Raw genomic sequence first — 26,832 nt, forward strand, 5'->3', positions numbered from 1 at the left:
TGAAAACAAAAAGTCTAAAAATTGGGGGTTTTGGGGGGGAAAGTTGAATGGCCTAGGCACCACATAACACCTTCCACTTGGCTTACCAGCCGCCCTCCCCCACCACAGCCAAGCCCCACTTTGCAAATAGCCGCGAACACTCCTGGGTGTCACAGCTACTCCCAAATTTGACTGACAGTGCAATTTCAGCAGGCCCCCAGCTGGCCAAAAGGTGCGGTGCAAAGACCCACTGGCTCCTGCAGGCTGAGTCAGGGCTGGCTCTGCGACTGCTGCTCTGGCGGTGCCTGTGCCTTTGTTCGTGCGTTCCTTATGGCAAGCACCCCGCTGTGAACACTGCCCCAGCTTTACATGGGGGCACGGGAGCTGCGCCGGGATGTGCCAGTGGCTTCCACAGCCTGGGTCATACAGAGCTGCAGCGCGGGCAGCTCGTCGTGCCAGGCAGGCGTTGCTGCAGCTCGGTTCGCGGTGGCCGGTTATTCCGAGGCTACTCAGCACCCAGCGGTGCCCCAGAGACCATCCGCAGCCGGCATGCAGCGCCGGCACGAGACAGCCGCGCAGCCACTGACTGACCGGCACAGTCTGCACCAGCAGAAGCCGTCAGGCGCTGTAAGGCCCCGCCTGCTGCCAGTGCCAGTGCAGTGAAATGCCAGTCCCAGTGCAGTGCAGAGCCAGTGCCTACGGACCTGCCCGCCTCGCTACTCGCCCCCTTTGCGGGCTCGTCCTGCGCGAGTCAGGGGGGCCGTGTGTGGGCCGGGGCCGGCTGGGTCCGGAGCGCTGCGCTCCGGGCAGGATCGGGCCCGCGGGCCGGCACACGGAGGCTCCCCGCAGATCCCGGGCAGGGCCCGGCCCAGGCGCTGCACCCAAACCCACCAGCTGGGCGTGAACTGCGGGCCGCGCCGGCAGCAGAGCGGGGGCGCCCCCTGGCGGCTGCGGGCCGCGCTGCGGAGCGGACGCAGCCCAGCTCTGGGGTGGTGCAACGCGGCCCTACAACCGCGCCCCCTGCCCCCCGCCACGGCCCAGACCAGCCTCCCCTGCCCCCCACTTCTCACCCGGGCCCGGGCCCCTCCCCCGCGCTGCCGGCCTCCCCGCGCCCGGCCAGCCCGTGCGGAGCCCAGGGACGGCGGGGAAGGGGCCGGGCCGGGCCGGGCCGGGCCGGAGCGACTCCCCCTTCCCTCCTGTGCACCGGCCTCTGGTGCCGGCCCCCGGGCCCAGATCCGGCCCGGCCCGGCCCCGGCCCCCGGGCCCGGCGAGGAGAAGGCGGCGGCGGCGGCCCAGGGGCGGGGTCACGGCGGCGGCTCGGCGCCTGGTTGGTGGCCGGGGAGCGGTGGGCGCGGCCACCGGGTGGGCTGGTCCCGGCTAAAGCGGCCCGGCCGCCGGCCGCGGGTCCCAGCGCTGAGCCGGGCGGCGCGGGGCGATGCGGGGCGCGTAGCGGCAGCATGGAGAGCCTGGCCCGCTGCAAGATCGTGGTGGTGGGGGACGCGCAGTGCGGCAAGACGGCGCTGCTGCACGTCTTCGCCAAGGACAGCTACCCCGCGGTGCGCGCCGCGCCGCGCCGGGCCGGGCCGGGCTGTGGGGACGCGGGACGGGGCGCCCCAGAGATCGGAGGGGGCGGCTGGGCGGGGGGCGCCCCAGAGATCGGAGGGGGCGGGGGGCGGCTGGGCTGAGCGGGATGCGGCCGGGATCTGGGGTGCCCCAGAGATCGGAGGGGGTTGGGGTGCGGCCGGGGGCTGGAGGTCCGGGCTGGGGGTGCGGCCGGCGGGCGGGACCGGGGGTCTGCCAGGGACGGTCACGATGCGCGGTCAGCTCCGGGTGCCGGCGGCGCAGGCTCCGCTCCCCTCCCGGCGCGGGCGCTGCTGACCCGGGCTTGTCCCGTCCCCCCCCAGAACTATGTCCCCACCGTGTTCGAGAACTACACGGCGAGCTTCGAGATCGACAAGCAGCGCATCGAGCTCAACATGTGGGACACCTCAGGTGAGGGGCCGGGCCGGGCCGGGCCGGGCATTTCGGGAGGGAGCTGTCCTGGCCTGTCCTGGCCTGCTGCATCCCGGCTGGAGTGGTCAGGACACCCCTTCCCTCACCCCCTCCAAATCTCAGGTCCCCGACTCTCCACTTCCCTTCCTGCCCTGTCCCATCCCCCATTGCTCCCCACCCAGGTTTGCCGAGCCCCATCCTCCCCGCAGCCCCACCCAGACCCTGTCCTGGTCCCTAGCCAGGCTCCACAGCTGCTCCCAGGGGAGGAGGCAGCTTCCAGCAGTTCTGTGCTGGGATGGTGGATCCCAGCCGCCTGCAGATCTGCCCTGTGTGGGGCACACACCGGGCCCAGGCTCAGATCTCGCATGCAGGGAACCGTGGTGCTGCCCCTTGCCCAGACAGGTGAGATCTTTTAAAGTAATACAGTGGAATTAGTGACAACCCGCCCCCCTCTCCCCCCAGGCTGTAGGAGGGGACAGAGTGACCCAGGGTTATTGGGGGAAGCCAGGGTCGGTTTTTTCAGTTTCCCTACAAGTCGCTTTGCCAGGGCTCTTCTAAGACCTGTGGAAGTTGGACCTTTGAACACAGAACAGTTTTGTTCTCACCGAAATTACAGACAGGGAAGGTCTCCTGGGTCCTTTCTCCCCTTTACCCCTCAGGGCCAATGCAGGATCACACCCTACAGTTACTGCAGAGGGTCTACTGCCATCCCCCACCCGACGTCACCAAACCCCTTGAGCTGAAACAACACCGTCCACAGCTGCCTCCACGGGCAGGATTTTTCTGCAAACTTGTGCTGTTTTATTTAGTCTAGTTTGAAATGTCTCCCGGGCCTGGGCTTTTACCATTTCCCTTGGGAGATTGTTCCATAGGCAGCAAGAGCGCCTCCTCTGGGAGCCATTCCTGATAGTTAACCTAGATTTTCCTTGTTGATTTCCTTGTTGTGCCTCACAGTTCTCATACCCCCTTGCCCCAGGCTAAATCAATCTTCTCCCTCAGTGGTGTGTGCACCCTAATCAGTCTGTTGTAGTTACACACACGTGTGCGACTGTGGACCTACTCCACTTGCTGTGTGCACTCATGAAGATTGGTTTCAGCTAATGACTGCTTGTTCCTTGGAACTTGCATCTCTGCTTTAGAAATTTCACTAGCTGCATTTTGATACTGAGGTAGTTTCAGTGTCTTCTGTGCACAGCACTGCAGTCCACTGTACCCTCACACGTGCCCACTTGTCCCCACGTCTGGCCCAACACTAACTGTACAGTAACCCCGTAGTATAACTTCCTCTTAGCCGTAATGAAAACAGAGATTTTTCGCTTGCACTAATACAGTCTCCTAGAAGTGCTGCTGCACATGCACTACATTCAGTTGCTATATCGTGTTCAGTGTCTTACCTGTTTTGACCATATGATGAATACAAGTGAGTGATAATAAACCAGTTCGTAGGTGCAAGGTGGGGGTAGCAAGGAAAGGGGGGGGGGGAAACCAGCTCTCAAGCCTGGAGACCTCACCTTGGTGAGGAATGTGCTGCAGGAAGGTTCCTTTCTCTCATTACTCTCTTCCCTGTGACAAATGGTTTTGTGTTTTTGTTTGTTTTTGTCTGTCCTCTGCTGAAATGCTGCAGGAAGCCATAAATACAGCCCTCCTAAACACAGAGAGCCCTGGGAAACGGGCGTCAGACGCAAGTGGTTTATTTGTAGCATTGCTGATAAAATGTTGGCATTTAGCAAAAAATGTCATGTGCCCCTTTACATTTACTGCTGAGACCCTCTTTGGACTCCTAGTGCTAGGCTTGCACAGCCGCGAGTCGGGCTGTGTCTGGACATTAGTGCTAGAGACCTGCCGGGAAGGTTAATCAAGGCTCTTGTTTATTGTTTCCGGTCCAGGATTGTTGGATTCAGGATGAGAAGCGAGATTACATTCCATGTCCAACTGCAAGCATTTGAAACCTGAACTAAGAATCCCCTTGCTCTTAAATTCTGACCCTTACCTTATAGCTAATCCTTACCCGCGGTAGCAGCTCTAGCTCTGCTGTGTAAGATGCAGCTGTGGAGTCCTCACTGGGGGCTTCCTGGCCTGGGAGAAGGATGTGCTGCTGAAAGCTTCCTCTGTTTTGAGAGAGAAAGAGGGTCTTTTCCTTTGCTGGAGCAATAACTGCAGTGAGCTGGTGGCAGGGCAGCTTTTGGAGGCATTGGCTGGAACGGTGATGTGGAAAGGTCTTCATTCCTACCAGGCGTCAGCTCTCCGTGGTTATCTAGAGGCAGGAACAGTGGAGGCTGACTACACAAAGCGACGGTTCAGAGCTGGAAAGTTATTGGATGGTGGAGGTTACTGAACTGGTCTGTCTGTATACAGTCCTTCCAAACACCCCGTAACAAAAGTTCAGCAATAGTCAGTTGCACTGCTAAATATTTAGGGCCTGTTCATGGCTGGGTACTCCATGGGCTACACCAGCGTAGCAGGGCGGTGAATCGGACCCTGGCTTGCTGGGGAATGAGGTGGGAGCAGAAAATCCTGTCATTATCGTGGCTTTTTGTGTGTGCATGTTGTGTTTTGTTATCCAGAATAATTGCCTGGGATTTGCCTGGGGGAGTTTCTGAACTGTAGAACCTGGAGTCCTGGCCCCAGCAGCTCAGGGATGGGATAGGATTGTTAGAGACTTAATGGCTCCACAGTGGGCGTCTGCATTTCAGAATGAAAAACGTCAGCTTTCAAGTGTGTGGCAGTGAGTTTGACGCACTTTGTGTTTTTTAGGAATTTTCCAGAACATTTGCTTTGATCTTGCAAATGTTAAAAGAAAACGACATGATGCAATGGTGTCAGAGCTCAGTAAACGTGCTGCTCACCTGCACTGCATTCTGCAATGCACTCCGTTCCACCCCTTTTTTTCTTTTCAACCAAAGAAGTGAGTTTTGGCTAGCATTTAGCTTCCTTTCCTCTTTGCTGTAAAGGGACTTGGATTCTTTCTCACTCCTTCTCCTTGTGAAACATGTAAACTCTTTTTTAATGGGTTATTGCAGATAGGGGTCACTAGATAGCTTCCCAGAGAAATTCCCTCCCTTTGCAGCTTTAATTTGAAATACACAAGCTAGTTCTTCAATAAAAGGTCCTGCAAAGCAGCACATACCCATTTTCCCCAGTAATCAAACTGATATTTTTAGCTGCAGACTGTGAGCTGCTGTTGAATTTCCACTTCCCTTTGGAGACGCCTGTAAACAGAAGCTTTTGGTAAAATAAGTTTCAGACAACAGCGAAGTGAATCAGCTGAGCTGATGGGGTCTGGAGCTGTTAAGTGCCCCACTCATGCAGCGTGGAACTCAGTAGGATGGTCCTTCCCTAGACTGTGGGCTACCTGCCGCCCCTTTGAACTGGCTACCCAGGCAGGGAGCATTGTTCAGCTAAATTCCATCCTTGGCAGGAGGGGGAGGGTGCTGCTGAGGAGCGCCTCCTTTTCTCCTCTTGCTCTGTCTATATGGTTTATATTTTTCTCACTCACCAGCTGCTGGACAGGAAACTGAGGCACTGCTCTGCCACCCTCCTGGGATTTGGAGACACCTGTGCTGGGGCGCTGCCGATCGATTTTTGTCCCTTGCACTTAGGGACCTGTGAAAACGTTTCGGACTGCGGGGGCGAGCCCATGTCCAGCCATTAGAAAACAGCCTTTTTGGGAGCTAAATGCAGTCACCGCTTGTCTGGCTGTACAGGAAGCCAGCTGATGGTTGTGTTATAAACTGGGATGTTGTCTCCAGCTTCTGGGAGCAGCTTGCCCGGGGCTAATGGAGCCAGGTGATATGTGGAGCAGGCTGGCTAACGTCAGCAGATCAGGTGGAATTTGCCTCTCTTGCTAAGTGGCAAATCCAGCTCCTGACAGTAGCAGATGGGAAGGGAACAGGTAAATCGAGTTAGTGAAACGTTTCCGGAGGGTGGATGGCAGTGATGAGCAATCCAATTAATTCCAAACGAGACTGTGGACTTGGATTTTCTTTTTACAAAGAGGAGGGGAGGGGAGGTTTTGAGGCCTGGAGGCAAAAATGCAGGCTTGGCTCCCGGGCGCCGGAGACCCTTGGTACACCACTGAGGCACAGCCACAATTTGCACTGAGGTGGCTTATCCTTGCTGGTGCAAATCGCGTGCTGCCTGTCTATGCTGGGGTAGCTACGCCAACGGCTGTAACTGGCGTGGATCCTGGCCTGACTCTGCTTTGCGTTGGCACAGATTCAGCCTCCGAAGGGCAGTGAGGCAGCAGTGTCTATGCTGAAAAGAATGGGACCCAGAATGTATCCCCCTTTGGAGGGAGATGTAGTGTAGCGAGGACGCTGGTGTCTTCACCACCTGATCCTGTAGACCAGCTCGTCACAGGGCTCAGGCGTTTTAAGCAGTGCCGGTGTCTAGGCTGTGCTGCTGCTTGCAGCAGTGGAGCTGCTCCAGGGAGGGATTGCGTTGTGGTGCGGTGTGTTGCATTGTGTTGTGGCTGTGCTTTCAGTTTCAGGACAAGAATAACACAGTGAATCAGGAATTCTTCCTCCGCCCCCGTTCCCTCCTTGCATTCAGCAGCCTGGCTGCTTTGGTGTGGTCTGCAGTGTGGGAACTCACAGTTTCTGATAACAAATCCCTCTTCAGTGAGAGCTATTGAGGAATGTTGATGAGATTAAGGGGATGAATAGGGCTGGGGTTTAATGGTGACCTCGCTAACTCCAGGGATTCTTGGAGCTTTCTCAGTCCTAAATTCCCAGTGCCAGTGCCTGCAGGATCACCACTGCTGGCTCTTTTAGTCCAAGGGAAAGTCCAAGTGCTGGCCTGGGAAGCGTTCAACGCCACTCGCACTCTGAGAGAAGAGAAATGTGGAGTTGCCCTTTCAGCCCAGAATAACTCCTCTAATGCACCCCAGCAACATACTTGTGTCCTGCTGCGGAACAAAGAAGTAGCTAAGCCTAAAAATATGCGCCTCTGCGTCACAGTCCCAGGCAGGTCACAAGCCAGTCGGGCAGCAGTTTAAGGAGTCGCAGCAGAAAATCCAGAAATGCTTATGCTGGATGTAGATTTACTGTGTGCTTGGGAAGATGCAAGCAGAGTCTGATTTCCCTGCGCAGCGACGGCACGGGGGCCATTTAGCAGGAGGGGTGCACGTGGGATTGGAGCAGCTCCTTACAGCAGTGAAGCGAGGGTGCGCTGGGGTTTCGGGTAATGCCACGTGGCACAACAGTGGAGGTTTCCTGCCAAGCAGGGCGGTTCTGGCACCTGTTTCCACGTGGCAGGGCAGGGCGTGGCTCTCTGCAGTACTGTTTCCTTCTCCATCTCACAGGCGGGCTGGCAGCTCACCTTCCTGCAGGCCAAGTGAAGCAGGTTGAGATTGTCTGGTGGAAGGTGCTGGAGAAGCATTAGTGAACACGTGACCCGGTCTGGTATGAGAGGCTTGTGGTAAGGTGCTGCGCTGCTTTCTAGCCGCGCTGGGTTCATTTCCCTGCTGTGACGCACACTCCCTGTCGGACCTTGGGCCAGTCACTGGCTCTCTCTGGACCACATTCCCCCTTCTGGCCTAGGGGGAGAATAACCCTTCCCTTTCTCAGCTCTTTGTCTCTTCTATTTTGACTGTAAGCTCTTTGGGGCAGAGCCTGTCTCTTCCTCGGCACGTCTGCAGTGCCCAGCTGAACAGGGCCCTGCCTGTGACTGGAGTCACTATACACCTAAATACAAATAACTGGAAAGGGTGTGTGGAAGTTTCCTATCACGGCAGGAGACAAACAGAAAATTGCAGAAAGCCCCTGGAGCAGTGGAGTCCCCTCCGAGCCCTGGCCATGTGGTAGCTAATCTTCGTGCTAGCAAAGGGACGGGGGCAGCCAAAATGATACCAAGAATCCCACCTCGTGTCCCCTCCAGAAATGCTAATAAACGTCAGCTGGTCCCTGGGGCGGGAGCTGTGGCGAAATGGCGTAGTGCTGATTTAGGAGGGGGAGGGAGGCATCACGCACGGTGACGCTCACTCAGAATGAGCCAAAGTGCATTGCATGCGGGGACCCCTGCCCCATTCAGGAGTGATGAGGACGCAGTATTCCTTTCCTGCCAGGCTCTGCAGAGACAAAGTTCTCCTCTCAGTGAAACTGCACACGTTTGTGAGCTCAGGGAGAAGCCCCCTTGGCCACTTGCACACATGGAACTTGAAGCAGGAGCAGCTCAGCTTGGTGGGAGAGAATTGCACCAGCTCGGCCCCCAGGGACACTTCCCTTGACACCCCGAGGCACGGAGCCTGCACCCTGCTATGCACGTGCCACTTCGTTCCCTTCTGTAATCCAGTGACTGGATGAGGAGGCAACAGGGAGAGTCTAGAACGTGCTGGCAGCGTCTCAGTCCCTGGCTTCCGGACGTGTCACGTGCTGAGACTTTTCTCATTCGCCTACTTCATCAGCTGCCGCCAGCGCGACTTCCAGCACCTGGCTGGAGAAACTAGATGAGCAGGGTGTGCTGGAGCCAGTGCCAGTCACTGAGAACTGGCTGCCTGGGCGTCGTGAGCCAGATACAGAGACCAAGGCCGGCATGTTCCCTCCAGGGGACCCGTTCTCACTGGCCCAGGGAGCCAGTCTCTGTCCCTTCCGCGGCCGGGCCACACTCTGAGCATTTGAAGCTGCTTCCTCTGACTTCCTTTCCTGTCTGCCATCTGGGTTAGAGACCTGCCTGCTCCATTGAAACGCTGCAGAGCAAACGGCACAGGCTGCAGCAGGCTTCCCAAGTGCTGGGCATGGGGCTGTCGCTGATGGCTCTGGTCCTGGCTTCCCTAAACCAAGTGTGCAAAGTGGAGTTGGCTGCAGGTCTGGAGACGGCCCCAGGCCCAGTCCCAGTGCTCACAAAGAAGGGAGAGGGGCTGGTCTCAGTCTGATCTGCAGCAAAGCTTCCCTCCAGCTGCCAGTCATGGGTTTTGTACTGACCTTCTCGAACCACCTCCTGTGTGGCAGCTCTGCCATGGGCTTGTTGGATGTTTTCAGCCCCGCAGCAAGCGTGTGCGTGTGAACGGACGCTGCTCGCTCTGTCTGTGCGCTGACAAGTCCACGGTGAGCGCGCTGACGGGAGCTCAATTTGGCATGCTCCCTGACCCTGGCCTCAATTGGGAGATTTCTCTGCCAGTAAATATGGCAAGCTGGACTTCCTGTGCGGGACAACTGGTCAGTAACAAGGCTGGCGAGAGGCCCAGAAACACCCTTCATCCTGGTCATGTCCATTCAGAAACACACCAGCTGGGCCGGTTCCTAATTTACTCATTGACTTTCTCTGTGTGCAGAGCAAGAATTAGGAGCAGAGGTTAATTGTCTGAGTTGATTAGCTGTTCTTTTAGTCGTGCACTTTCCAGATGATTGCTTATTCTTCCTGGTGGAGCAGTTTCTCTGCCCTGTTCACAGGCTTCAGGGCTTAGGGTAACAGGAGCAGCCGCAATGTCCTTCCAGACACAAATCTCCGCTAAGAACATTGGGGAGTCACCGCCCCTAGGTCCCCAGAGGACTGGTCTAAAGGTGGCTGAACTGATCTGGTTAAGCTCTAACTTCTACAGAGCAAATCGTGCTGTTCTTGGGCTAAATTCCTGCTGAAGTCCCAAGGTGTCCTGGCTCCCTGTGGTAAATGCCATTCATGAAGGAGCTTCAAGATGCCGTGAGAAATGCTTGCGCAGGTGGATTTTGGGACAGTCCTGCCTGTCTGGCTGTGTTGTGTTGTGTTGGATGGCATTTTTAGGAGGGGGTCGGCTACAGCTGGTTTCCTTTTTGTTGCATTGTTGCTTTTAATAACGTCAAGGTGCCCAGGGTAGCAGATAGGCGTCTTCCTCCTCCTTGTAAGTAGCACTAAATAAATCATTTCCACCCGCACCAGGACTTGTTATCAGTGGGTGAAATGTGCTAGATAAGACCCAGGTATTATTACCGTTTGGTTATTATTCCAAGCATTGCATTTTGTCTGCAGATGCGGAACCACCTCCAGCGGCAGACGGGGACCCGAGTGGAGGGTGGAGTATCCTTGCTTCAGTTTGACCTTGTTTCACTTGGTCCATTTTTCTTTTGGTGCCAGTGACCTTTATCTTGAATAATAATTGTTGACACTTGTGCTGCTGACATCCCTGCTTTGGATTCTGGTGCATGCTTTGGGCTTCCTGGTGGCCCAGCTGTCACGTGATCCCAGTTAGCAGGGCCCTTTGCTTCCCGCCTCTGCCACTTGTCAGGATTCCTGACTCGAATGCGAATGTAACTTGAAACATGGTTCTTGTGTCAGCGGGCCGGCAGTGTTCAGCTAGGGTGGGGGCATGGATCCTTGACCTCCCTGCCTGCCCAGCTGAGTTGGGGTCAGGAGGGCACTCCGAAGTCTACTCTGGAATATCGCTGCCGCCTGTGGATCAATTGACAAGAAATTCCTCTGACTTTTATTCAGGGGAAATGGGGCTCGTTTCAGATCGGGAGAAGGAAGCTGATCTCTGAGCCGATGAACGCTCGATCATCTCCCTGATTTGACAGCTACGGCTGTATGAAAAGCTGCAGTAGTTCTTTTCTTGGCCTTCTTTTTGTATTGCCCAGCGGTTCTAACTATAAAGAGGTGAAGCATTTAAATAGTCTGCTCGGCTGTATCCCAGAGACATCAAGCCTGTTCTCTTTAAATGCTACCTCTACTCTGAAGCTTATAGATTGTAATATCTTTTGGGCAGGGACCCTGCCTTCCCACACATCTGCAGAGTTTGTACTAGATCAATCACAGATTTTCTCTGTGAAGCTTTTGTTAAATGGAGTCTGCAGTGTCCCTGTTAAAAATGTCCTGAGGTGTCTTGGGTTCGTGAGGGCACAAACTGCTATTCACGTGGCTCTGAGTGCATGGCCTTTCCGGCAGAACGCGCAGCGTGGGAGCTGGTGTATTCCGGAGGGTTCTTGCAAGACGGGAAGATACATCAGAAGGATTTCCAAAGCGAGTGGGGCAAAGGAAGATCCAAGTCCCGATGGTTGGAATCACAGGTAGCTGAGTGTTTTGTGCTCAGGCCAGTCCTGGGAGTACAGGCTCTGGGGGAATGAGTCTGCCGTCAATACGGTGCATGGATTGCTGCAGCTGTCGGCGTGAGCTGCACTCACGTCGCCGTGAACGGATCACTGTGGGCCTCGCTTCCTGTAAATGCCAGCTGGGCCTTTTACAGACAAATGCAGTTTAGAGAAGAATCTGCAAAAACCCTCAGACCTCCCCACACTCTGTACTGGGAGGGACAAAGGGACTGGGGTGACCTTAACCGGCTCTTGAAGGGTGGGCTGCTTTTCCCTGCACTCTGCTGGTGTTCCGCTGACCCTCTGTAGCTGCCGGCAGGCGTCACGGAGCAGCCTGGCCCTCAGTGCATCTACAGAGAAAATGGCGACGGTTCTTAGCAAATCAGCCGGACATTTCCTAGCTCACCACGGGGACTGGCCTGGCCTTTATTTACCAGTGACTGCTGGGAAGGCTGCCACTTCTGTCCTTTCATTTACGGTCAGCAGGCGCTATTCTGGGGACTTGAGTTTCATACAGGAGGTCTGATGGAGGCCCACAGCCTAGCCCCAGGCAGAGCTCTTACCTGCAGAGCAGCCTGAGTCGAGTGTGGAAGGTGAGTTTGTTGCTCCAGTCCTGGGGCAAGGAGTCCCTACATTGTTTACAAACAGAGGCAGCGGATTAAAGGCTGGTGATTACATTAAGGAGTTGGAAGTCTTAGATGAGCCTGTGAGGCAGGAGTGGGAGAGGGGGTTTCAGCTGCATTCAGGCCAATCCCAGAACAAAGGACAGAAATTGCACCAGAGTCGGTAATGTGGACGATTATTGTCCTGATCTGTGTTAAGTGTTTCGTTATTGAGCCCGCGTTAACGTCTGTGAGTGGCGGCGCTGGCAGCAATGGATGTTTTACCTGATTAAGGACTGGAAGATCTGACCCTCCAACTTTTATTCTTAAAGAAAAAGTCAGTTTCTAGCCCTGGCGGCTGTGGAGAGAGCTTCCAAACACGACCCCGGTGCACCCTCAAGGCTCAAAAAGCGGAAGGCAAATCAGAACCCCAGTGCCAGCTGGGACTCGCCCTCAGCCATCCGCCATCCTTTGTAAAGCAAGCTGGGAAAGGTGCAATATAAACTCAAATATCCTGTTCTTATTAACCCCCTGTCATCACCTGGCCTGAAGGAGAAGTGACTAATCATGCAAGCAATTGCATTTAGCCGGCACTTCATGCAATATTAACTCCAGGACTGTCGCACTTGGCATCTGAAAACGGCTGGCGTGGGGAGCCTCTGGTGATTGAATGCACTCCTTGTTCCTGCAGCCGAACTTTGTTCTCGCCCTGGTCCTCATCCCCCAAATGCAGAGCGAGGATTTCCCAGTCGGCCTGGGGAAGGTTTGCCGGCAGGGGTGTGTGTCAGAGTCACTCCTGGGCATCTGCAGCTGGAAAACGACTCCTCTGTTCAGCTAATGGCCAAGCAGCGGCGTATCCACCCCCAAAGGGCAACTGAACTAAAGACTGTAAAAGGCCAGATCCTCTCAGCAGGTGTGGCCCAAGGGGGAAAGTAGCTTGAACCCGTCACTCTGTTGCCCGGGTTCTAGGTAGCTTTACAGACTGGCAAAGCCCTCAGCGTAATTTAGAGCAACCCTAGAGGCCCAGCCCAGAATTGCTGGAGCGCCCTGGAAACAGCCCTTCCCTTCCGCTCGGGGTGCCTGAGTTAGCCAGACATTTCCCAAGGGGCTGTTCTTCCCTTTATGCCACCGGGGCTTTCAGTGGGGGCCAGAATCTGCCCTAACCCTGCTGTGGAAACATCCCTCCTGACCATGGGTGCTAGTGACTGTAAAGAAAATGCCCAGGAAAATCCTGTGGGCAGGTCGAAGGTTCGGTGCCTCCTGCAGCAGGCGTGGCTCTGGGAGCAAGATTCCAGAATGCATCACGTGGTGCTGGCTGCAGGGACTTCTGCTGTCCTCTCATTCCAGGCGCCAGGGGCCTGCTCTTGCCGTACTGGCAGAGAAGCTGGCATGCCCAGGTCATGGGGCTGCTCCCCAGTAACTTCATGCAGGGCACGGTTATGAGGCTGGAAACAACTCCAACAAACTTCACACTTGTGCTTGGCTGCAGAACGAAGTGTATGCCTTGCAGCAACCGGCTTATTTGACCACAGCACCCTTTTGGTGTGGCTGGAACGGCCCTCAGGTCACTGGCACTGCCACAGGGGCTGGGGAGAGAGCAGGGATCCATGCTCCCCATCGTTACCCTTGTCTCACAACCCCTCCCATGTGCTTCTGAATCCTTCTCCTTGTAATAGATGCAGCCTGGACACTTGCTTTGGCTGTGGGATCTGTATCCAGGGCAGGTGAGAATCATCCTCTCTTGTTCTGGGAGCGAGACCCAGCTGGGTGCGCGTGACAGGGCCTGGCAGGAGGGAGAGTGGGATACCTCTTCACTCTTCAGCAAGTGCAGCAACTATTTCCAGCCTCCCGTATTTCTTGGCGGGGTCAGGAGAAGGCCAGATGGCTGGGATCTGTCCATCCTAACGGCTCTGAATGACACTCTGCAGAATGGAGTGTCAGGCCCCAGTCTGCCCTGACCAGCAGAGTTCCTCCTGCCATCACCCCGTGTCCTCGGACACAGCTGGAGTTGCTCGTGTAGCTAATGTAGGGGGGGGACAGCAGGAAGTTCTCTAGGTCCTCCCGGTTCATGCTTCCAGTGAGACTCTAATATAACAGTCTGGACCCACGTTCATTATTGTCTCCGGCACAAATACTTTCCAACCAATCACAAGCTCCTGATCTATAGATCCTGGAGCGCCTGAGATATAGGTGCCATCTCTCAAATCCAAGCCTCCAGCTGCACCTTCCTCGGTCTGAGTGTGTGCGGCTGTAGTGTCGCATACCCCATGGCGTCTGTTTCAGTTGGTGCATCATCACATCTTTAGTTAAGCCAGCGTACCACGTGTAGCTGGGCCCTTGGACACGGAGCCCCAGCATCTCCCATCACCTGCATCTGGCAAACCAGGGTGATAACAGACGCAAGTCTGGGGGAGGAGGAGTTGCAGGCCTAACTTTGTCCCCCCTGCTTGTGTCAGCCTAGTTATGTGTTTGTGAGGTGCTGGAGAGCTGCATGTTGTTATTTACAGCTATGGCCACCTGGCCTCACCTGTGTGTGATCTGAGCCTGGAGTTGAAAGGGAGCATGCGATCGCCTGCTGCCATGCTGAGACTGGCTCAGAAATGCTGGGAGCCCTTGGCACGGATCCAGTGCCCTCTGTGAGCACTGGACAAGAGAAGCAGCATACGTGCATCAGCCGCTCCTTCCTCCCTGCACAAAGCTGATGCTGAGGGTGCTTCGCTAGGGGCTTGTCAATCAGGTGCCTGCGAAGTGGGATTCTTCTAGCACAGGGAGGGCATCTCAGCAGCCTCTGAAATCTGCTCTGTCCTGCTATCACTGCGATGGGCACGCCAGGGCTCGTCCTGCAGCACTGGCTGAAGTTGCTGCCGTAGCTCTATTAAGGACACGCTTGGCTGGGATGCCCAGAAGCAGGATGCACTGAAGCATCTGTGGATTTTGTGGGAAGAGTTTACGGCGAATCGTCTGGGCAGAGTGTGATGCTCAAAAATTCCGGCCCCTCGGCAGCTTTCTCTGCTGTGCAAACTGGAGCTGGGGCGGGGGGGATTGTGGGAGCCTCCTGCACAGCAGGTTGCGGCTCTGTGTCCATATTCGCTGTCCCCGTCCCAGGTTGGCACGTGCAGTGGTTGGATAGAAAGTCCCTGTGCTGGGGGGTCTCACTATCACACCGAACAGCTGATCAGCAACAGGCGGAGACAAACGCTGCTTCGGTGTAAAGGCAACACAGTTCAGTCCCACGCCCCACACAGGAGAACACCCGGCTTTGTACTGGGGCTGCTAGCTGGCAAGGGACAGGAGCCTGTCTCTGCTGAATCCGCCTCTGAATTTCAGGCGCTTTGTTTTATTTTTGACTGTGACTTTGGCTGACTCCGTCTAGTTTCTCTCTGGACAGACGCACATTGATCTTACTTCATGCAGACCTGGGTCCAAATGGGAGTGCAGTCTGAGGCGGAAGTGGCAGGGTGGCTTCACAGACACATGCGCCTGTGTGCGTGTTTGAACGTGCTAAGCCGCAGGTCTCCGGGGTGTCTTGCTGGAATCTGTGGAAGGCGTAGACTGTCCAGTGAGATAACAAAAGCCAGAGCTAGTGTTGGGGAAACGCGGGCCTTGAACTTCCATTGCTAAACCCCCAGAAGTAGTGTTGGCTGCAGAAATGATGAACTAGCCCCAGGGGAATCTGAGACTCGTTTCCCTGGAAAATCAGGGTCTGAGGTAAATCTGAAGCCAAGCCCCTCCTCACATCTGCCTCTGAACCCCTCTCGCTGTGGGGCTGCGCGGCAAGACAGAAGAGTCTGCTGCCAAGCCTTGCTTGCTGTCCCTGGCTGCAGCGGACTCTGGAAAGCTGGCCGGTGGCTGTCTCAGTGCGACGCCAAGCTCTGCTTCTCTGCCTTTTCCAGGCTCCTGAGTCGGGTGCAGCTCTGCAGGGAGCAGGAAGGCCATTTTGATCTTGTTAAGGAAATAAGGCTCTTGCCCCCACACCATCAGCACGAGGCCCCCGCTGCGCTTGCAGTTCCTGAGCAGTGCGCGTGCCCTGCTTACCCAGGCCAGAGCAGCTGCTGAAATGTGCTGAGGGAGTGACGCTGCTGGTGGCATTTGCATTGCACAGGCTAAGTAAAGAGCCGTGCTCCATCACGCAGCAGCCTGGCCCTGCCGCCCCTGCTCGGCAGCCCCCCAGGGCCACGACATGCTGCAGGAAAAGGCACGTTGCTATGTTACACTTTGCTGTAGCAATGTCTTGTGCTCAGAGGAGCCAAAATCTCCCCAAAAGGGGAAGCTGCCCAGACTGGAAGAGGGAACCTTTATTAGAAACCTGAGAGCGTGGGTGTGAGAGGCTGGGTGGCGGGGGGCCATTCGTACCCGAGTGGCACAGGGCACTCCTGCCTGGGGCGAGGGAGCAGTCCTGTGCAAGCAGGGGGACCAAGGCTAGATACAGACTCTGTCCAAGCTCCTTTCGGCGTGTGCAAAGATCTGTACTGGGTCCCACATCTGTCAGCTGCGGGGAGGGCCCAGAGTGCAGAGCCCGCCTCTGTCGCTGCCCTGGCTGTGCCAGAGTTCAAGCTGCAGAACTGGCTTTGGGAGAGGGGCCTGGCAAGCGGCTGCCTAGGGGAGCTCAGCCCTGCTCCACTAGGTTTCAGTACCAAGGTCTCCGCATCCAGGGCTCCCCCATGGAGCAGCTGCAGCCATGCACAGCACCTGTGAGGCTGCTTTGAGGGGTCTGGCCTGGCCCTTGGCTGGGTGGCGTCAATGTGTCCTGGTCTGTGTGAGCGTAGGAGGCTCTGCCGGGCTGTGGTAGCGCACACGTTCCTTCAGGATTCCCCTAACGCCCGTTGAGCCATGATGGTGCTGGGGGGGCTGCCTGTCGTGCCTGGGCGCTGACCGCGTGGGTGGGGAAGCAGAATGGTCTCCCTCTCCAGGGCTGAACAGGGAATTAATAGATTCCCATGCTCCGCCTGTCTGAATAGATGAGGAAACCCTGCCCCGGGGGCTTTATTTCCCCCTCTTGCCACCGAGGAGAGGGATGTCTGGGGCAGGACCTCGTCCTCTTGTCTGCAAAGCTCCTGCTTGGCGCTGTGCGCATAATGCCCCACGTGGGGCTATCCCGGCAGGCCTGCGTCCCGTCCCACATTGCAGAGCCATCGCGTAGCCAGTGACGGGGGAAGAGAGCTGGGTTCTCACGGGCAGAAATTCCCACCAAGAATTGCCTGTTCTCCTTGAGCACGCGCGTATGGCAGATTCTTGCCCTTCCGGAAATGTAAACTGTCATCATCCATAATTCATCAGGCCTGAGTTCTGTAAAGGGGCCATCTGACAGCAGGGCTGGGTGCTCGGACTCCCTCCCTCGGAGTGGGAAAGTGCTGGCCAAGGGGCTGCCGACAGGAAGCGCATCCTGTTCCCGCACCCTTGGGCTGGGGGGATTCTTTTGGTGAAAGAGGAAAAAAGACTAGTGAATTCAACAAGGACTCTGGTGTCTCTGCTTCCCCTCCTCATAACTAAACAGCTGCTTCTCGGCCCGCCCGGATGTTTCAGCCATTGTGAAGCCAAATCTAAACCTGTAACCAGTGTTTTGCTCCATTACTGTTTACTGAGGCATTCCCAATCACCCCCAGAATGCACTTCAAACACAACCATTCTAGGACGATGAGCTTCCTGTCTGAAATTTGCATTTGGTGGGTGGGTGGGGAGCAATGCAAGAAGAAGTCCTGCAGAATCGTAGCCCCTCTAATTTATGGCCTGTTCTCCAAATGCTGGCAATCTTTTATGTATCAAAAACGGGAATCTGGCTGACTTTGCTCCACCACGTCCAGAGCAAAGGGCAATTTCTTTTTTCCCCCCGTCTTAAATTCTTGCAGTCTGCACAAGCCCTGCCTCCCTCCGCTCAGAGAGAAGAGGTGTGGAAATGCATTATTGCCACCTCACTCTAGCCAGTGGAGCAGTGAAAATGAGCACAGGCCGTAGCTAGGTGTGAACCCACACAGCTGAACCAGCTAATGTAGGTGCATCACCTTGCTCCATTAGTGCTGCAGTAGCTGTATGGCAACTGCCTGGTTATTCTGCAGAGCCCAGGTTCAGGTGGTGGATTCTCTCTGGGGCTGGTGGGCTCTCCCAGCGGCTGTGGAGGGGCAGAGCGGGCAGAATGCTGCCTGACCGTGGGGTCTGGAGATGAATGATCATGCAAAGAAAGCTGGGTCTGAGGAACAGCTGGGAGTTTCACTAGCAAGGAGGCAGCTCAGGTCTCCAGAATTTATGCTACGGCTGTGAGATGCAGCCCGCAGGCAGGAAGCCTTCCTCCATTGTGGCTTTTTGGGCTGCAGTGAAGTGTTCGTAGAACAGCTAACGATTTCTAGTTCTCACTCGCATTTTGTGAATAAAATTCTTCCCCCCAGCTTGTCTGGCTTATAATTGTTTTCGGCTTTATCAGACTGGCCCTGGTCAGGCAGCGCTGTACCTGGTCTGGACCCTGTTCCATCTGCATGTTATAAATGTGAGCCTCATAATCACCTGCGCCTAAGCTGCCATTCATGTTGGTGCTGTGACTCCTTCCTCCGGACGAACTGCCCCGTGTTGGATGCCACCTTTCTGAGCTAGGAAATGGTCATCCATCATATTTAGGAATTCCAAGGGGGGCTCAGTCCTGGCAGCACGAGACCTCCAGCATCTCTCCTGCAGAGTGAAGCCCCCCATGACCACACAGCATTTTCCCCCTAGACGTCCCAGATAGGTGTGTAAGGAGCCAGCCCTTCGTGCCCTGCCGTGGTGTGAAGGTCTGTAGCAGACACACCCTCCTGCCCAGCTTGTGCGTTAGAGCTCAGGACGCTGCTCCACATTCCAGGTCCCTGGCTCCTGCCTTCTCAGTGACTTGGACACAGATGCTGTTGTTCTTGGTCTGGAGCCATTCCTCTCCCCTTCCTCTTGCCCCGTCCGTCCTCATGGTTTAGAGCCGGTGATGTTAACGTCCCAGGTGGGAGACTCATCCCGCCAGGTTTCAGCAACACCAAACAGACTGAACTTACTCCTCCTCTTGCTACGCAGGCTCCTGGCTTTGGTGCTCAGAATTTTTTCTCTTCATGGCCTTTGGCTCCTGGATTCATTTTGTACTCAGCATTTCAAGTTTGTGCTGAATGGGTGTCACATCTTCCCCTTTCGTTAACACCCTCCTGCCTTTCCTCAGGGGAGACCAGGCCCTGCCAGGGAGGGTGCAAACCAAGCGTGTAGAGAGCAGCCAGGGGAGCAAAGGAAGTCACAGAGGGTGAAATGCAACCCTCCATCCAGAGCCTAGATGGGGTTTAAATGGTGCACTGGCTGTATGTTGGCAATGGGCTCTCCCTGCCCCCCAGCCTGCCCCTCCTGCATCTCAGCAGCCGAGGCAGGCTTCTGGTTTGGCTCAGGACTGTCCGGCGTGAGTCCCCCTGGAATGCACTGTCCCAGCTCCACTTAGCCCCGTTCCAGAGGTGACTCCGCCCTGACCCTGCTTGGGATGTGGAACTTGGGCCCTGCGGCTGGGCGGGGGCTGGCGGCTGGAGCAGTGCTGTTTGTTTCAAACCAAGGCAGTTTTGTAGCGATGGCACCCCCAGCTTTTACTGGAAGGAAAGCACTGGCGCCTGGCAGAGCTGACAGGCCCACCTGCCTCACCTGACCTCGCCAGACGCCAGGAATAATCAGCAGCCTGGCTCTTGTCCAGAGCAATCCCTGGGTGCAGAGCATCTCCCCATTCGTGGCTCGCCTCCCTCTCTCTGCTGCAGGCTCCGCGTATTATGACAATGTCCGGCCCTTGGCCTACCCCGACTCGGACGCCGTGCTCATCTGCTTTGACATCAGCCGCCCAGAGACCCTGGACAGCGTGCTCAAGAAGGTCAGTGTCCGGCGCGTTCGGTCGTTGTCGCAATCACTGCTGCAGCCCAGGGTGCCACGCCCTGGGCTTGCTGCCTCTCTGGGAATTTGTACCCGGGGTCAGGGCTACAGGCCAGGAATGTGCCCTGGCCATCGTCTAACACGCAGTTCAGGCTCTCTGCTCGCAGGGACGGTGTCCGGAGTGGGGGGGCCAGACAACCTGTGTTCACTCACTCACCTGGGGCCCCCACAGGGGGCTCACGCTGCCTGGGAAAGGACCAGCTCTCCCTGGAGTGAGTTTCCTGATACCCGAGCCCTTATGGAGGGGCCAGTCCCCGGCCCTGAGCCAGGTGAGGGGCAGCTTTTCTCATCCCTACACTGGACAGCAACTGCTCTCTCACAAACCCCCTTTGCGTGGCCGGAGCCTCGGGGGAAGAGGCTTCACTCTGCAAGCAGCCTGTCCGAGCAGCGCAGCTCCTGGAGGGCTGGAGAAGGGCGGGTGCGTCCGTGCGTGGGTGCAGGCGTGGGACGGGTCGGCAGTATGGGTCTGGTTTTTACGAAGACCCTGGAAAGCGCTGTGCCTCTCCAAGCCCAGGTTAGCATGCCCAGCAGCTGGCCTGCCGTGAAGGTGCTCACAGCAGAGCTGAGAAGTGGCGCCCGGGGCTCATCTGCTTGTGACTGGAGAGTTCATTAGCTGGCCCTGTTCGCCTCGGTTCAGCATGTGCACCACGCTGGTCAACTCCCCCCAGACTGACAACGGAAATAACCAGCTGTGCCGCGCACTCTCAGACCTGTCTGGGAATAAGATGAAGTGGCAAGAGAGTGATAGGAAAGCAGAGGGCCACGGTTAGTGCGTGGGCACCTGGATGCTGCCTGCCACTGGCCATTGGCAGCATAAATCTGAGCTGACCAGTCAGGCTCCTCCACCAGCAGCCAAAGGTTTGTCTAGCTGCAGGTTAGCACCTTCCACCAAAGCCGTTCTGTGTGGCTGGTGGGAGGACGTCTGCTCGTAGAGCTACGCAGGGATAACAAGCTGCTGACCGTGTAGGGAGAACCCACTGCACTGCAGGGAAGCTCTGTCCTTTGCGTTAGTACTGAACCCCATGACCCGAATGCTGCTTATGGGCATCGTTCAGCCTGGAGCAGCCTCCTTTCTGGTGAGCTGCAAACCCACATCTGTGACCCTGACAGCACTTCCTGCTACCCCTGCATCCTGGCCAAACTCCAGGATGGGCAATTACATTCCGTCGCCTGAAATTCCTCCTGCAGTTTCCAGTAGCTGGGCAGCATTGCTATGCGCACTTCACTAGCCGCTCTGCCCACCCGAGGGCACCGTGGCTAATAATGGCTCTGTAAAGCACTTTGGGTCCCGGGGAATGAAAGGCCCTACAGAAATCTGAGATGGCTATTGCTGCCCCGTTACTGGCCTGGTGCAGGCTCTGAATAAGTCACATTGTGGTGTCTGGCCTGCTGACCCTCCAGAGTTTTGCCAGCGGCTGAGCTGAAGCAAATGCCGCTTGTTCAGCTGTCCCTGCTGATCGGGAACCCTGGGAGTGGGGCTGGGACTGTGATATCCTGGCTGAGGGGACAAAGACTCTTTCACAACCCTGTCAGGGCTGCATTTGCATCCAGAGTGGCTCCCTGGATTTGACTCTCATTGTTCAGAGGGCAGCAGGCTGCATGTGGACTGGAAGGAGACTCATTGCCCAGTCAGTGAAAGATTCTGCAGAATAATAATGTCAGCAAATCACTTCTACCTTAATGAGCAAGAAACCCACTAACAACGGTCTTGATCTGGAGTTTCTCTGCAGACACTCCTTATACAAGAAGTTGCGCTGTTAAATGCAAGTTCTTCCTTGCGCAGCCTTCCCAGATGCCTCAGATACTATTCGGCAATGTCTTTTGATATGGCAGTTAAAATAAACCCTAAATCACCAGGATTTCTGAAGTATGCTGAGTAGATGCCTTGTTTCCTTTGGCACAGCTTTTGCAGCCCTCACAGGTGAGGAGAATTCCTAAGACGCCGTGAAGTGGAAATAGAGTTTAGCCTTTGATATCGAGTGAGTAAGGAGAATAAAGCTGCCTATCCCAGCCCTGGGCCAAGATGCTAATTCAGCAGAGGAAGCTTTATTGTCACTGCCCGTCTGAGCCTGGGATGCAAAATCCAAAGCGCGTTTGAGTCTCGGAACCTTAGTTTAGATAAACAGCACGTCACACTGCAGGGAAGGAGAATCCAAAGAAACCGCTTTCTAGTTTATACAGACCTGGCTGTCATGGGGTGACACCTTCACCCTGACAGGCCTTGGCACCTGTGGCCAGCTCCCGGCCCATTGTGCCCCTCTCCAGCGTCTGCCTCATGCTGGGGAAGCTGCATTAATGTCCACGTGGTTACAGCGCAGAGTCACGACCTCTCTGCAGTGCAGGGGCTGTGTTCTTGCAGGGCTGCAGTGGTGTGGAGCCTAGTTAGAGGCTGCCCCGTCTCCGGGAGCTCTATCCCCTGGGTGACTGACCATGTTTGCATGCAAGCTACAACGGGATCTTAGGCACCTGCCATTGGCCTCAGAAGCCTCTGAGTCGGGGCACCCGGCAGTGATGTCAGAGACCTTGAAATCTCCTGTGAGCTGTGCAATCAGTTGCTGGTGCCGTGGAAATGCTAAGCTGCTCTGCCGACATTTGCAGAATGAAACCGGAGCTGCTCTGACCATGTAGGATTTCAGCCGACCAGGGGCACCAGCTGGTTTTTTGATTGCCTGGAGTATTTTACCCCCAGCTACTCTTGTAGGATATTGCTAGTTGTGAGTGAAGTGTGGCTGACCGGCGATGACGATGGGAATTTCTGCTCACCCTCTGCCTGCACCTTCCAGCATTGAGGGGTGGCCGGGGTGCTGACTCCAGATTGCAGCAGCTGAGACCTCTTCACATCTGCTTTGGGGGGAGAGTTCACAGGGGATGGTTTTATTTTCTGCTGCATCCTGGAGCTTCAGAAGATGCAATTTAGTGCAGAGGAAATGGGCGTTTGAGGCCCTAGCCTGTTCCTTCCAGTGCTCCCAGTTCCTGACTCCACTGGCCAGGGCTGTGTTCTGAAAGGGACTCCCAACTGCAAATCGCTCCCTGCTGACAGTGGCCAGCTTGGAAATAGTTGTTCAAAAGGCTCAGCTGGGCCCCCTCTGAAGTGCCAGATCTGTGCCCCAGGCTGGGTGGTCATTACTTTTCCCAGTTAAGCCCAGCAGAAGTCTCCTGGAAGCCCACAGTGGGGGTGGACGCATAGGTTTAGCAGGTCTGCAAGGCACATGTGGAACAAGTGAGTTGAAAGCTCCCTGTTCAGGCGACCCTCCGATGATCCCGGCCCGCGGCAGTCAGTAGCGATGAGCTCGTCACCCTTCCAGCAGCTGTGACCTCAGCCTGGAAAAGGGCTTTGCAGCTTGGCCTCGAAGCCAGCCTCATCCCATTAGAGTCTCCCAGTTGGATTCAAAAGGGCAACAGCGGGCTGGCCCTGTGTTTCCCATCCTGGCCTCCCTGCGCTCAGCCGCGCCCAGCATGGGTGCTGGCCAGGAGCTCATAATGGGATATGGCAAAGTTCCCTGGGGTGTGTCCCAGCTGTGGTGTTGCATGCCCCTTTCCCAACCCCGTGTCGCATGGACCCCAGCCCTCTTTGACACCAGTCCCCTTCCTTGCACCAGAGATCTCGGGATTGCCCTTCCTGGCTGGTTAGCACTGGCAGAGCGAGGTGGGGCCCGTTGCTAACAAGGGCTGTTAATGCCGCCCTGCGGCCGGCCGCGTTTGGACAAGCGCCCGTTAGCCCGTTGCTCATGTAACTGTCTCCCCACACGCCATCGCACCTGGCCTTTCCCAGGGCAGGTGGGACTGACTCACCCCAGCTCTCTTTGATCCCTGACCATCTGGGGCTCAGGCTTGGGCACACAGGGGCCCGAGGAAGGGCATGCAAATACTTTCCCTTCCCGCCCAGCTGCTCAGGGACCAGCCACGACTGCGGATCCTTGTTCTCTCCTGGGCGCAGGGGCTGTGCGGGGCTAGTGGCACTAACCGCCCCTGAGGGCTGGGGTTGCTGAATCCCTCTGTCCACTGGGCTGCGGGTGGCATGGCCCCAGGGCTGGCAGGCTGCCTGGAGGAGGCCAAGGTCTCTCCCCTTCCTGGGAGCCCAGCCCCATTCCCTGAGAGGCAGCCTGTTGGTATTGGTCCGAGACACGGCGCGGAGAGCGATGGCGGAGCAGGTGGGGCCGAGAGAACAGTTCGCTTCTTGTCATTTAAAAAGAGACAAAACGTGGGACTGGTTGTCGCGGGCCAATTCCAGAGGCTGTCTGAATAGCTCCATTCTGGGCTGAGTGTGCCAGGTGGGTTCTAAGAGAGACTGCAGCCGCACAGCACGGATTCGGGGTTATGGTGACTGGGTGGTGAGCAGGGCCTGGGAGCCAGGACTCCTGGGTTCTGTCCTTGGCTCTGGGACGGGAGTGGGTTATAGTGGATTATAGTGGGGGGCTGGGAGCCAGGACTCCTGGGTTCTATCCCTGGCTCTGGGACGGGAGTGGAGCTGGAAGATGTGTCTGATACAAAGTACTATCATGGTTGCCCTTGCTGGCTTTCCCGAGGTGCTTCTGTTAGCCCCCCTGCTGGCTGGAAGGGGGCCGGGCCAAAGGGCTAGGATTCTGCAAATGCCCCTTGCTGGCCCGGCTGTTCCCGTTGCAGGCTGGGCAGCTGTCTTGCTGCCAGGATGAAGGTGGCGGTGGGGAGAGATTTAGCCCCTCTCGGGGGGAGCTGCCATTTAACCCGTTGCTGTCTCCTGCAGTGGCAAGGGGAGACCCAGGAGTTCTGCCCCAATGCAAAGATCGTGCTGGTTGGCTGCAAGCTGGACATGCGGACAGATCTGAACACCCTGCGGGAGCTCTCCAAGCAGCGCCTCATCCCTGTCACACACGAGCAGGTGGGCTTCTGGCACGTTCTTCTCTGGGGGCGATGGGTGTGCCCTGAGCCCTGCTCCTGGCCATTGTGCTGGGACCAGCAGCGAGGGACCCTGTGTGCAGGCTCTCTCCTGTCCCTCTCTGCCCTCTGAGGGAGTCGGGCATATTCTTAGTGCAGCGTGAGGCTCTTCCCCGGAGCTGTCACTCTGCACACAGGCGTCAGTTTCTCGTTAGCACCTACCAGCTAAAATTACTTTCCTAGAAGGCGATGAAGACGCACCTATAAACGATACAATCTCACCTACTACAGGGCGGTAAAGGCAGCCAGGGATGGGGCTGCTCCAAGGCGGGAGGGGGGCTCCCTGGGCATGGCATGTTCCCCCAGAGCATGCAGGAGTCGTGCTCACAGAAGGCATCTAGAGAAGGGTCTCCTAGGTAGGAATCTGCATGGGCAGCCAGTGGCTGGTAACTCTAGACCTTGCACCAGGACAAGCGGGGGAGAGAGGAAAGATGCTGAATTCTGAGAACCGCTGAACGAACGCCGCAGCGGGGGAGGATAAGCACCCCAGTCCTCTCACGCCTCGGAAGCCAAGCAAGAGTCAAGGGAAAGAACGTCTGAGACCGGGCCTGCCTCCCTTTCCCAGTCCAGTTCTGCCCACAGCTGGGCTATCGGCGCTCTTGGCACCTGGCAGTGCTGTCCTCTCAGGAGGCCTGTTCACAGCAGGGCTCTCACTTTTGTTAGAGGAGGTGATGAATAAACAGCGTGTGGGAGCAGCTCCCCGCTGAGCTGCACGTCCTGCCCTCCGCTGCCAGCTCAGACCGAGGTTGTGCCATGGGAAAGGCTGCTCCATGACTGCTGACATTTAAACACTGCTCTCCCTTCTCCTCTGCCCTCTCCCTTCTCTGCTTCCTAGGGCAGCACGCTGGCGCGGCAGATGGGGGCGGTGGCCTATGTGGAATGCTCCTCCAAGGTCTCTGAGAACAGCGTGCGGGACGTCTTCCACGTAACCACACTGGCTTCAGTGAACAGGATGCACAAGAATCTGAAGCGCAGCAACTCCAAGCGGGGACTGAAGCGGGCATCTCAGATGCCCAGCAGGACGGACTTGTTGAATGACACAGAGATCAGAAAAGACCGAGCCAAGAGCTGCTCCATCATGTGAAAAAGGGCTGTAAATAATGTGTGTGTGCTGTTTATTTTGTACGGTAACTGGCCTAGACAAGGGACAGCGCTGGCTGGGGGACCCTGCCTGCCTTTCCAAGGCTTTTCTTTTAGTCTCTAGGTCTGAGAAACCAGGGTGCATGTCACCCCCCACCCTGGAGACTGGATTGGTTGTTGCTGGCTGACTGCTTGGGGTGAAGGGACCGCACCACAGAGGAATATTCAGGTGCTAGAAAGTGTGTGTGTGTGTGTGTGTGTGTGTGTGTGTGTGATTCTCCTGTACACATGGTTATGTCCTCCTGTGTATGTGCGGCTCTAACTACACACACAGAGTGCACGGGGACAGGCTGGGGGTCTAGAAAGGTGGCTGGGGTGGGCAGTGACAGAGTGTCCTGGGAGGAAGAAATAACATCCCAATAACCTTTTAGGAACAAAAGCAGCAGGTGAGTCAGTGTCGCTCACTGGAAGGCAGGGTCACCATCGGAAGTAGGAGATCCTTGTCAGTGAGCTGAGACTGGGGGAAGGCTCCCTGGCGGCCTGCAACCCAATGGGATGCTGGGCAAGGCAGCCTCCAGCAGAGGCCAGAGATAATTTCCCCTTCCGAGACATTTTAATTACATCCAAACTCTGTTTAAGCAGTGGTGATATAAAGGTGGGGCAGATGTGGCTCCAGAGGAGAGGTCAGTCCCAGCAGAGGCACCCTGTGCATTGTGGTTCCCTTTAGCAAGCAGGTGCTGTTCGGGAGAATGTGTAAAGGGGCCGAGAGCCGGGTGAGTAACTATTGCTCCCCGCCACGGGCAGCTGCCTCCTTGAAGCATGCAGCTGCTGACGAAGCAATCCACACTAACTATCCAAATCCTGTTCTCCAGCCATTCCCAGCTGCAGATGGTGTTGCATGGTGCCTGTGTTTTGTTGGGTTTGAATAAACAAAAACATATATGTGTCCCCCCCATCTCCACTAGGACAGTGGGAAGGATGGAGCCGCCTACCTTGTTACCCCCCTGTGAACAGCCTGCTACTGCACTTCTCATTGCTTCTAACGTTGTCCGCTAACGCCTTTGACTACAATCTGAACGCTGACGTGATGTCACACAGACACTTTATTGAAGGAAAAACACCACCCTCATTGCCCAGGCCCATCTGTGCTGATGGGCTGCAGGAATCCAATAAACAATGTCATTGGGATCAGAAAGTGCTTGGCTCTGTTTATTTTTAATGAGTGCAGCCGAACGGGGCCTCCACCCCGCAAAAGGTGTTCATCATCTCAGGCCTGGTCTCTCACAGCTGGGCCTGCACAAGTGAGGGGCTGCAGGCAGTCATGTGGGATGCTAGATACTTGGCGAGGGCCAGTCTCAAACCAT

At 56.2% G+C, this 26,832-nt stretch overlaps 1 protein-coding gene and 1 long non-coding RNA gene across 2 annotated transcripts; both read left to right on the forward strand.

The window, feature by feature from the left end:
• The first annotated feature begins 1,291 nt into the window (after positions 1–1,291).
• RND2 (Rho family GTPase 2) lies at positions 1,292–26,832 on the forward strand. The gene is made up of 5 exons (XM_067541415.1): positions 1,292–1,535; positions 1,884–1,971; positions 19,306–19,415; positions 24,198–24,332; positions 25,224–26,832. Exons 1-5 carry the CDS (start codon positions 1,437–1,439, stop codon positions 25,470–25,472), a joined length of 681 nt encoding a protein of 226 aa, XP_067397516.1. The 5' UTR covers positions 1,292–1,436; the 3' UTR covers positions 25,473–26,832.
• On the forward strand, positions 7,271–9,266 carry LOC137148531 (uncharacterized). Its single transcript, XR_010918530.1, has 2 exons — positions 7,271–7,389; positions 8,036–9,266. It is a non-coding gene; the product is annotated as an uncharacterized lncRNA (long non-coding RNA).

This window comes from Emydura macquarii, unplaced genomic scaffold, assembly GCF_026122565.2.
Source record: "Emydura macquarii macquarii isolate MOO-44397 ecotype Brisbane River unplaced genomic scaffold, CSIRO-AGI_Emac_v2 contig_629, whole genome shotgun sequence".
Lineage (NCBI taxonomy): Eukaryota > Metazoa > Chordata > Testudines > Chelidae > Emydura > Emydura macquarii.

Coding starts and splice junctions, on each gene's coding strand:
- RND2 (XM_067541415.1), top strand. CDS start 1,437: ATGGAGAGCCTGGCCCGCTGCAAGATCGTGGTGGTGGGGGACGCGCAG. Junction 19,416..24,197: donor TGGACAGCGTGCTCAAGAAG/GTCAGTGTCCGG, acceptor TGTCTCCTGCAG/TGGCAAGGGGAGACCCAGGA. Junction 24,333..25,223: donor TCCCTGTCACACACGAGCAG/GTGGGCTTCTGG, acceptor TCTGCTTCCTAG/GGCAGCACGCTGGCGCGGCA.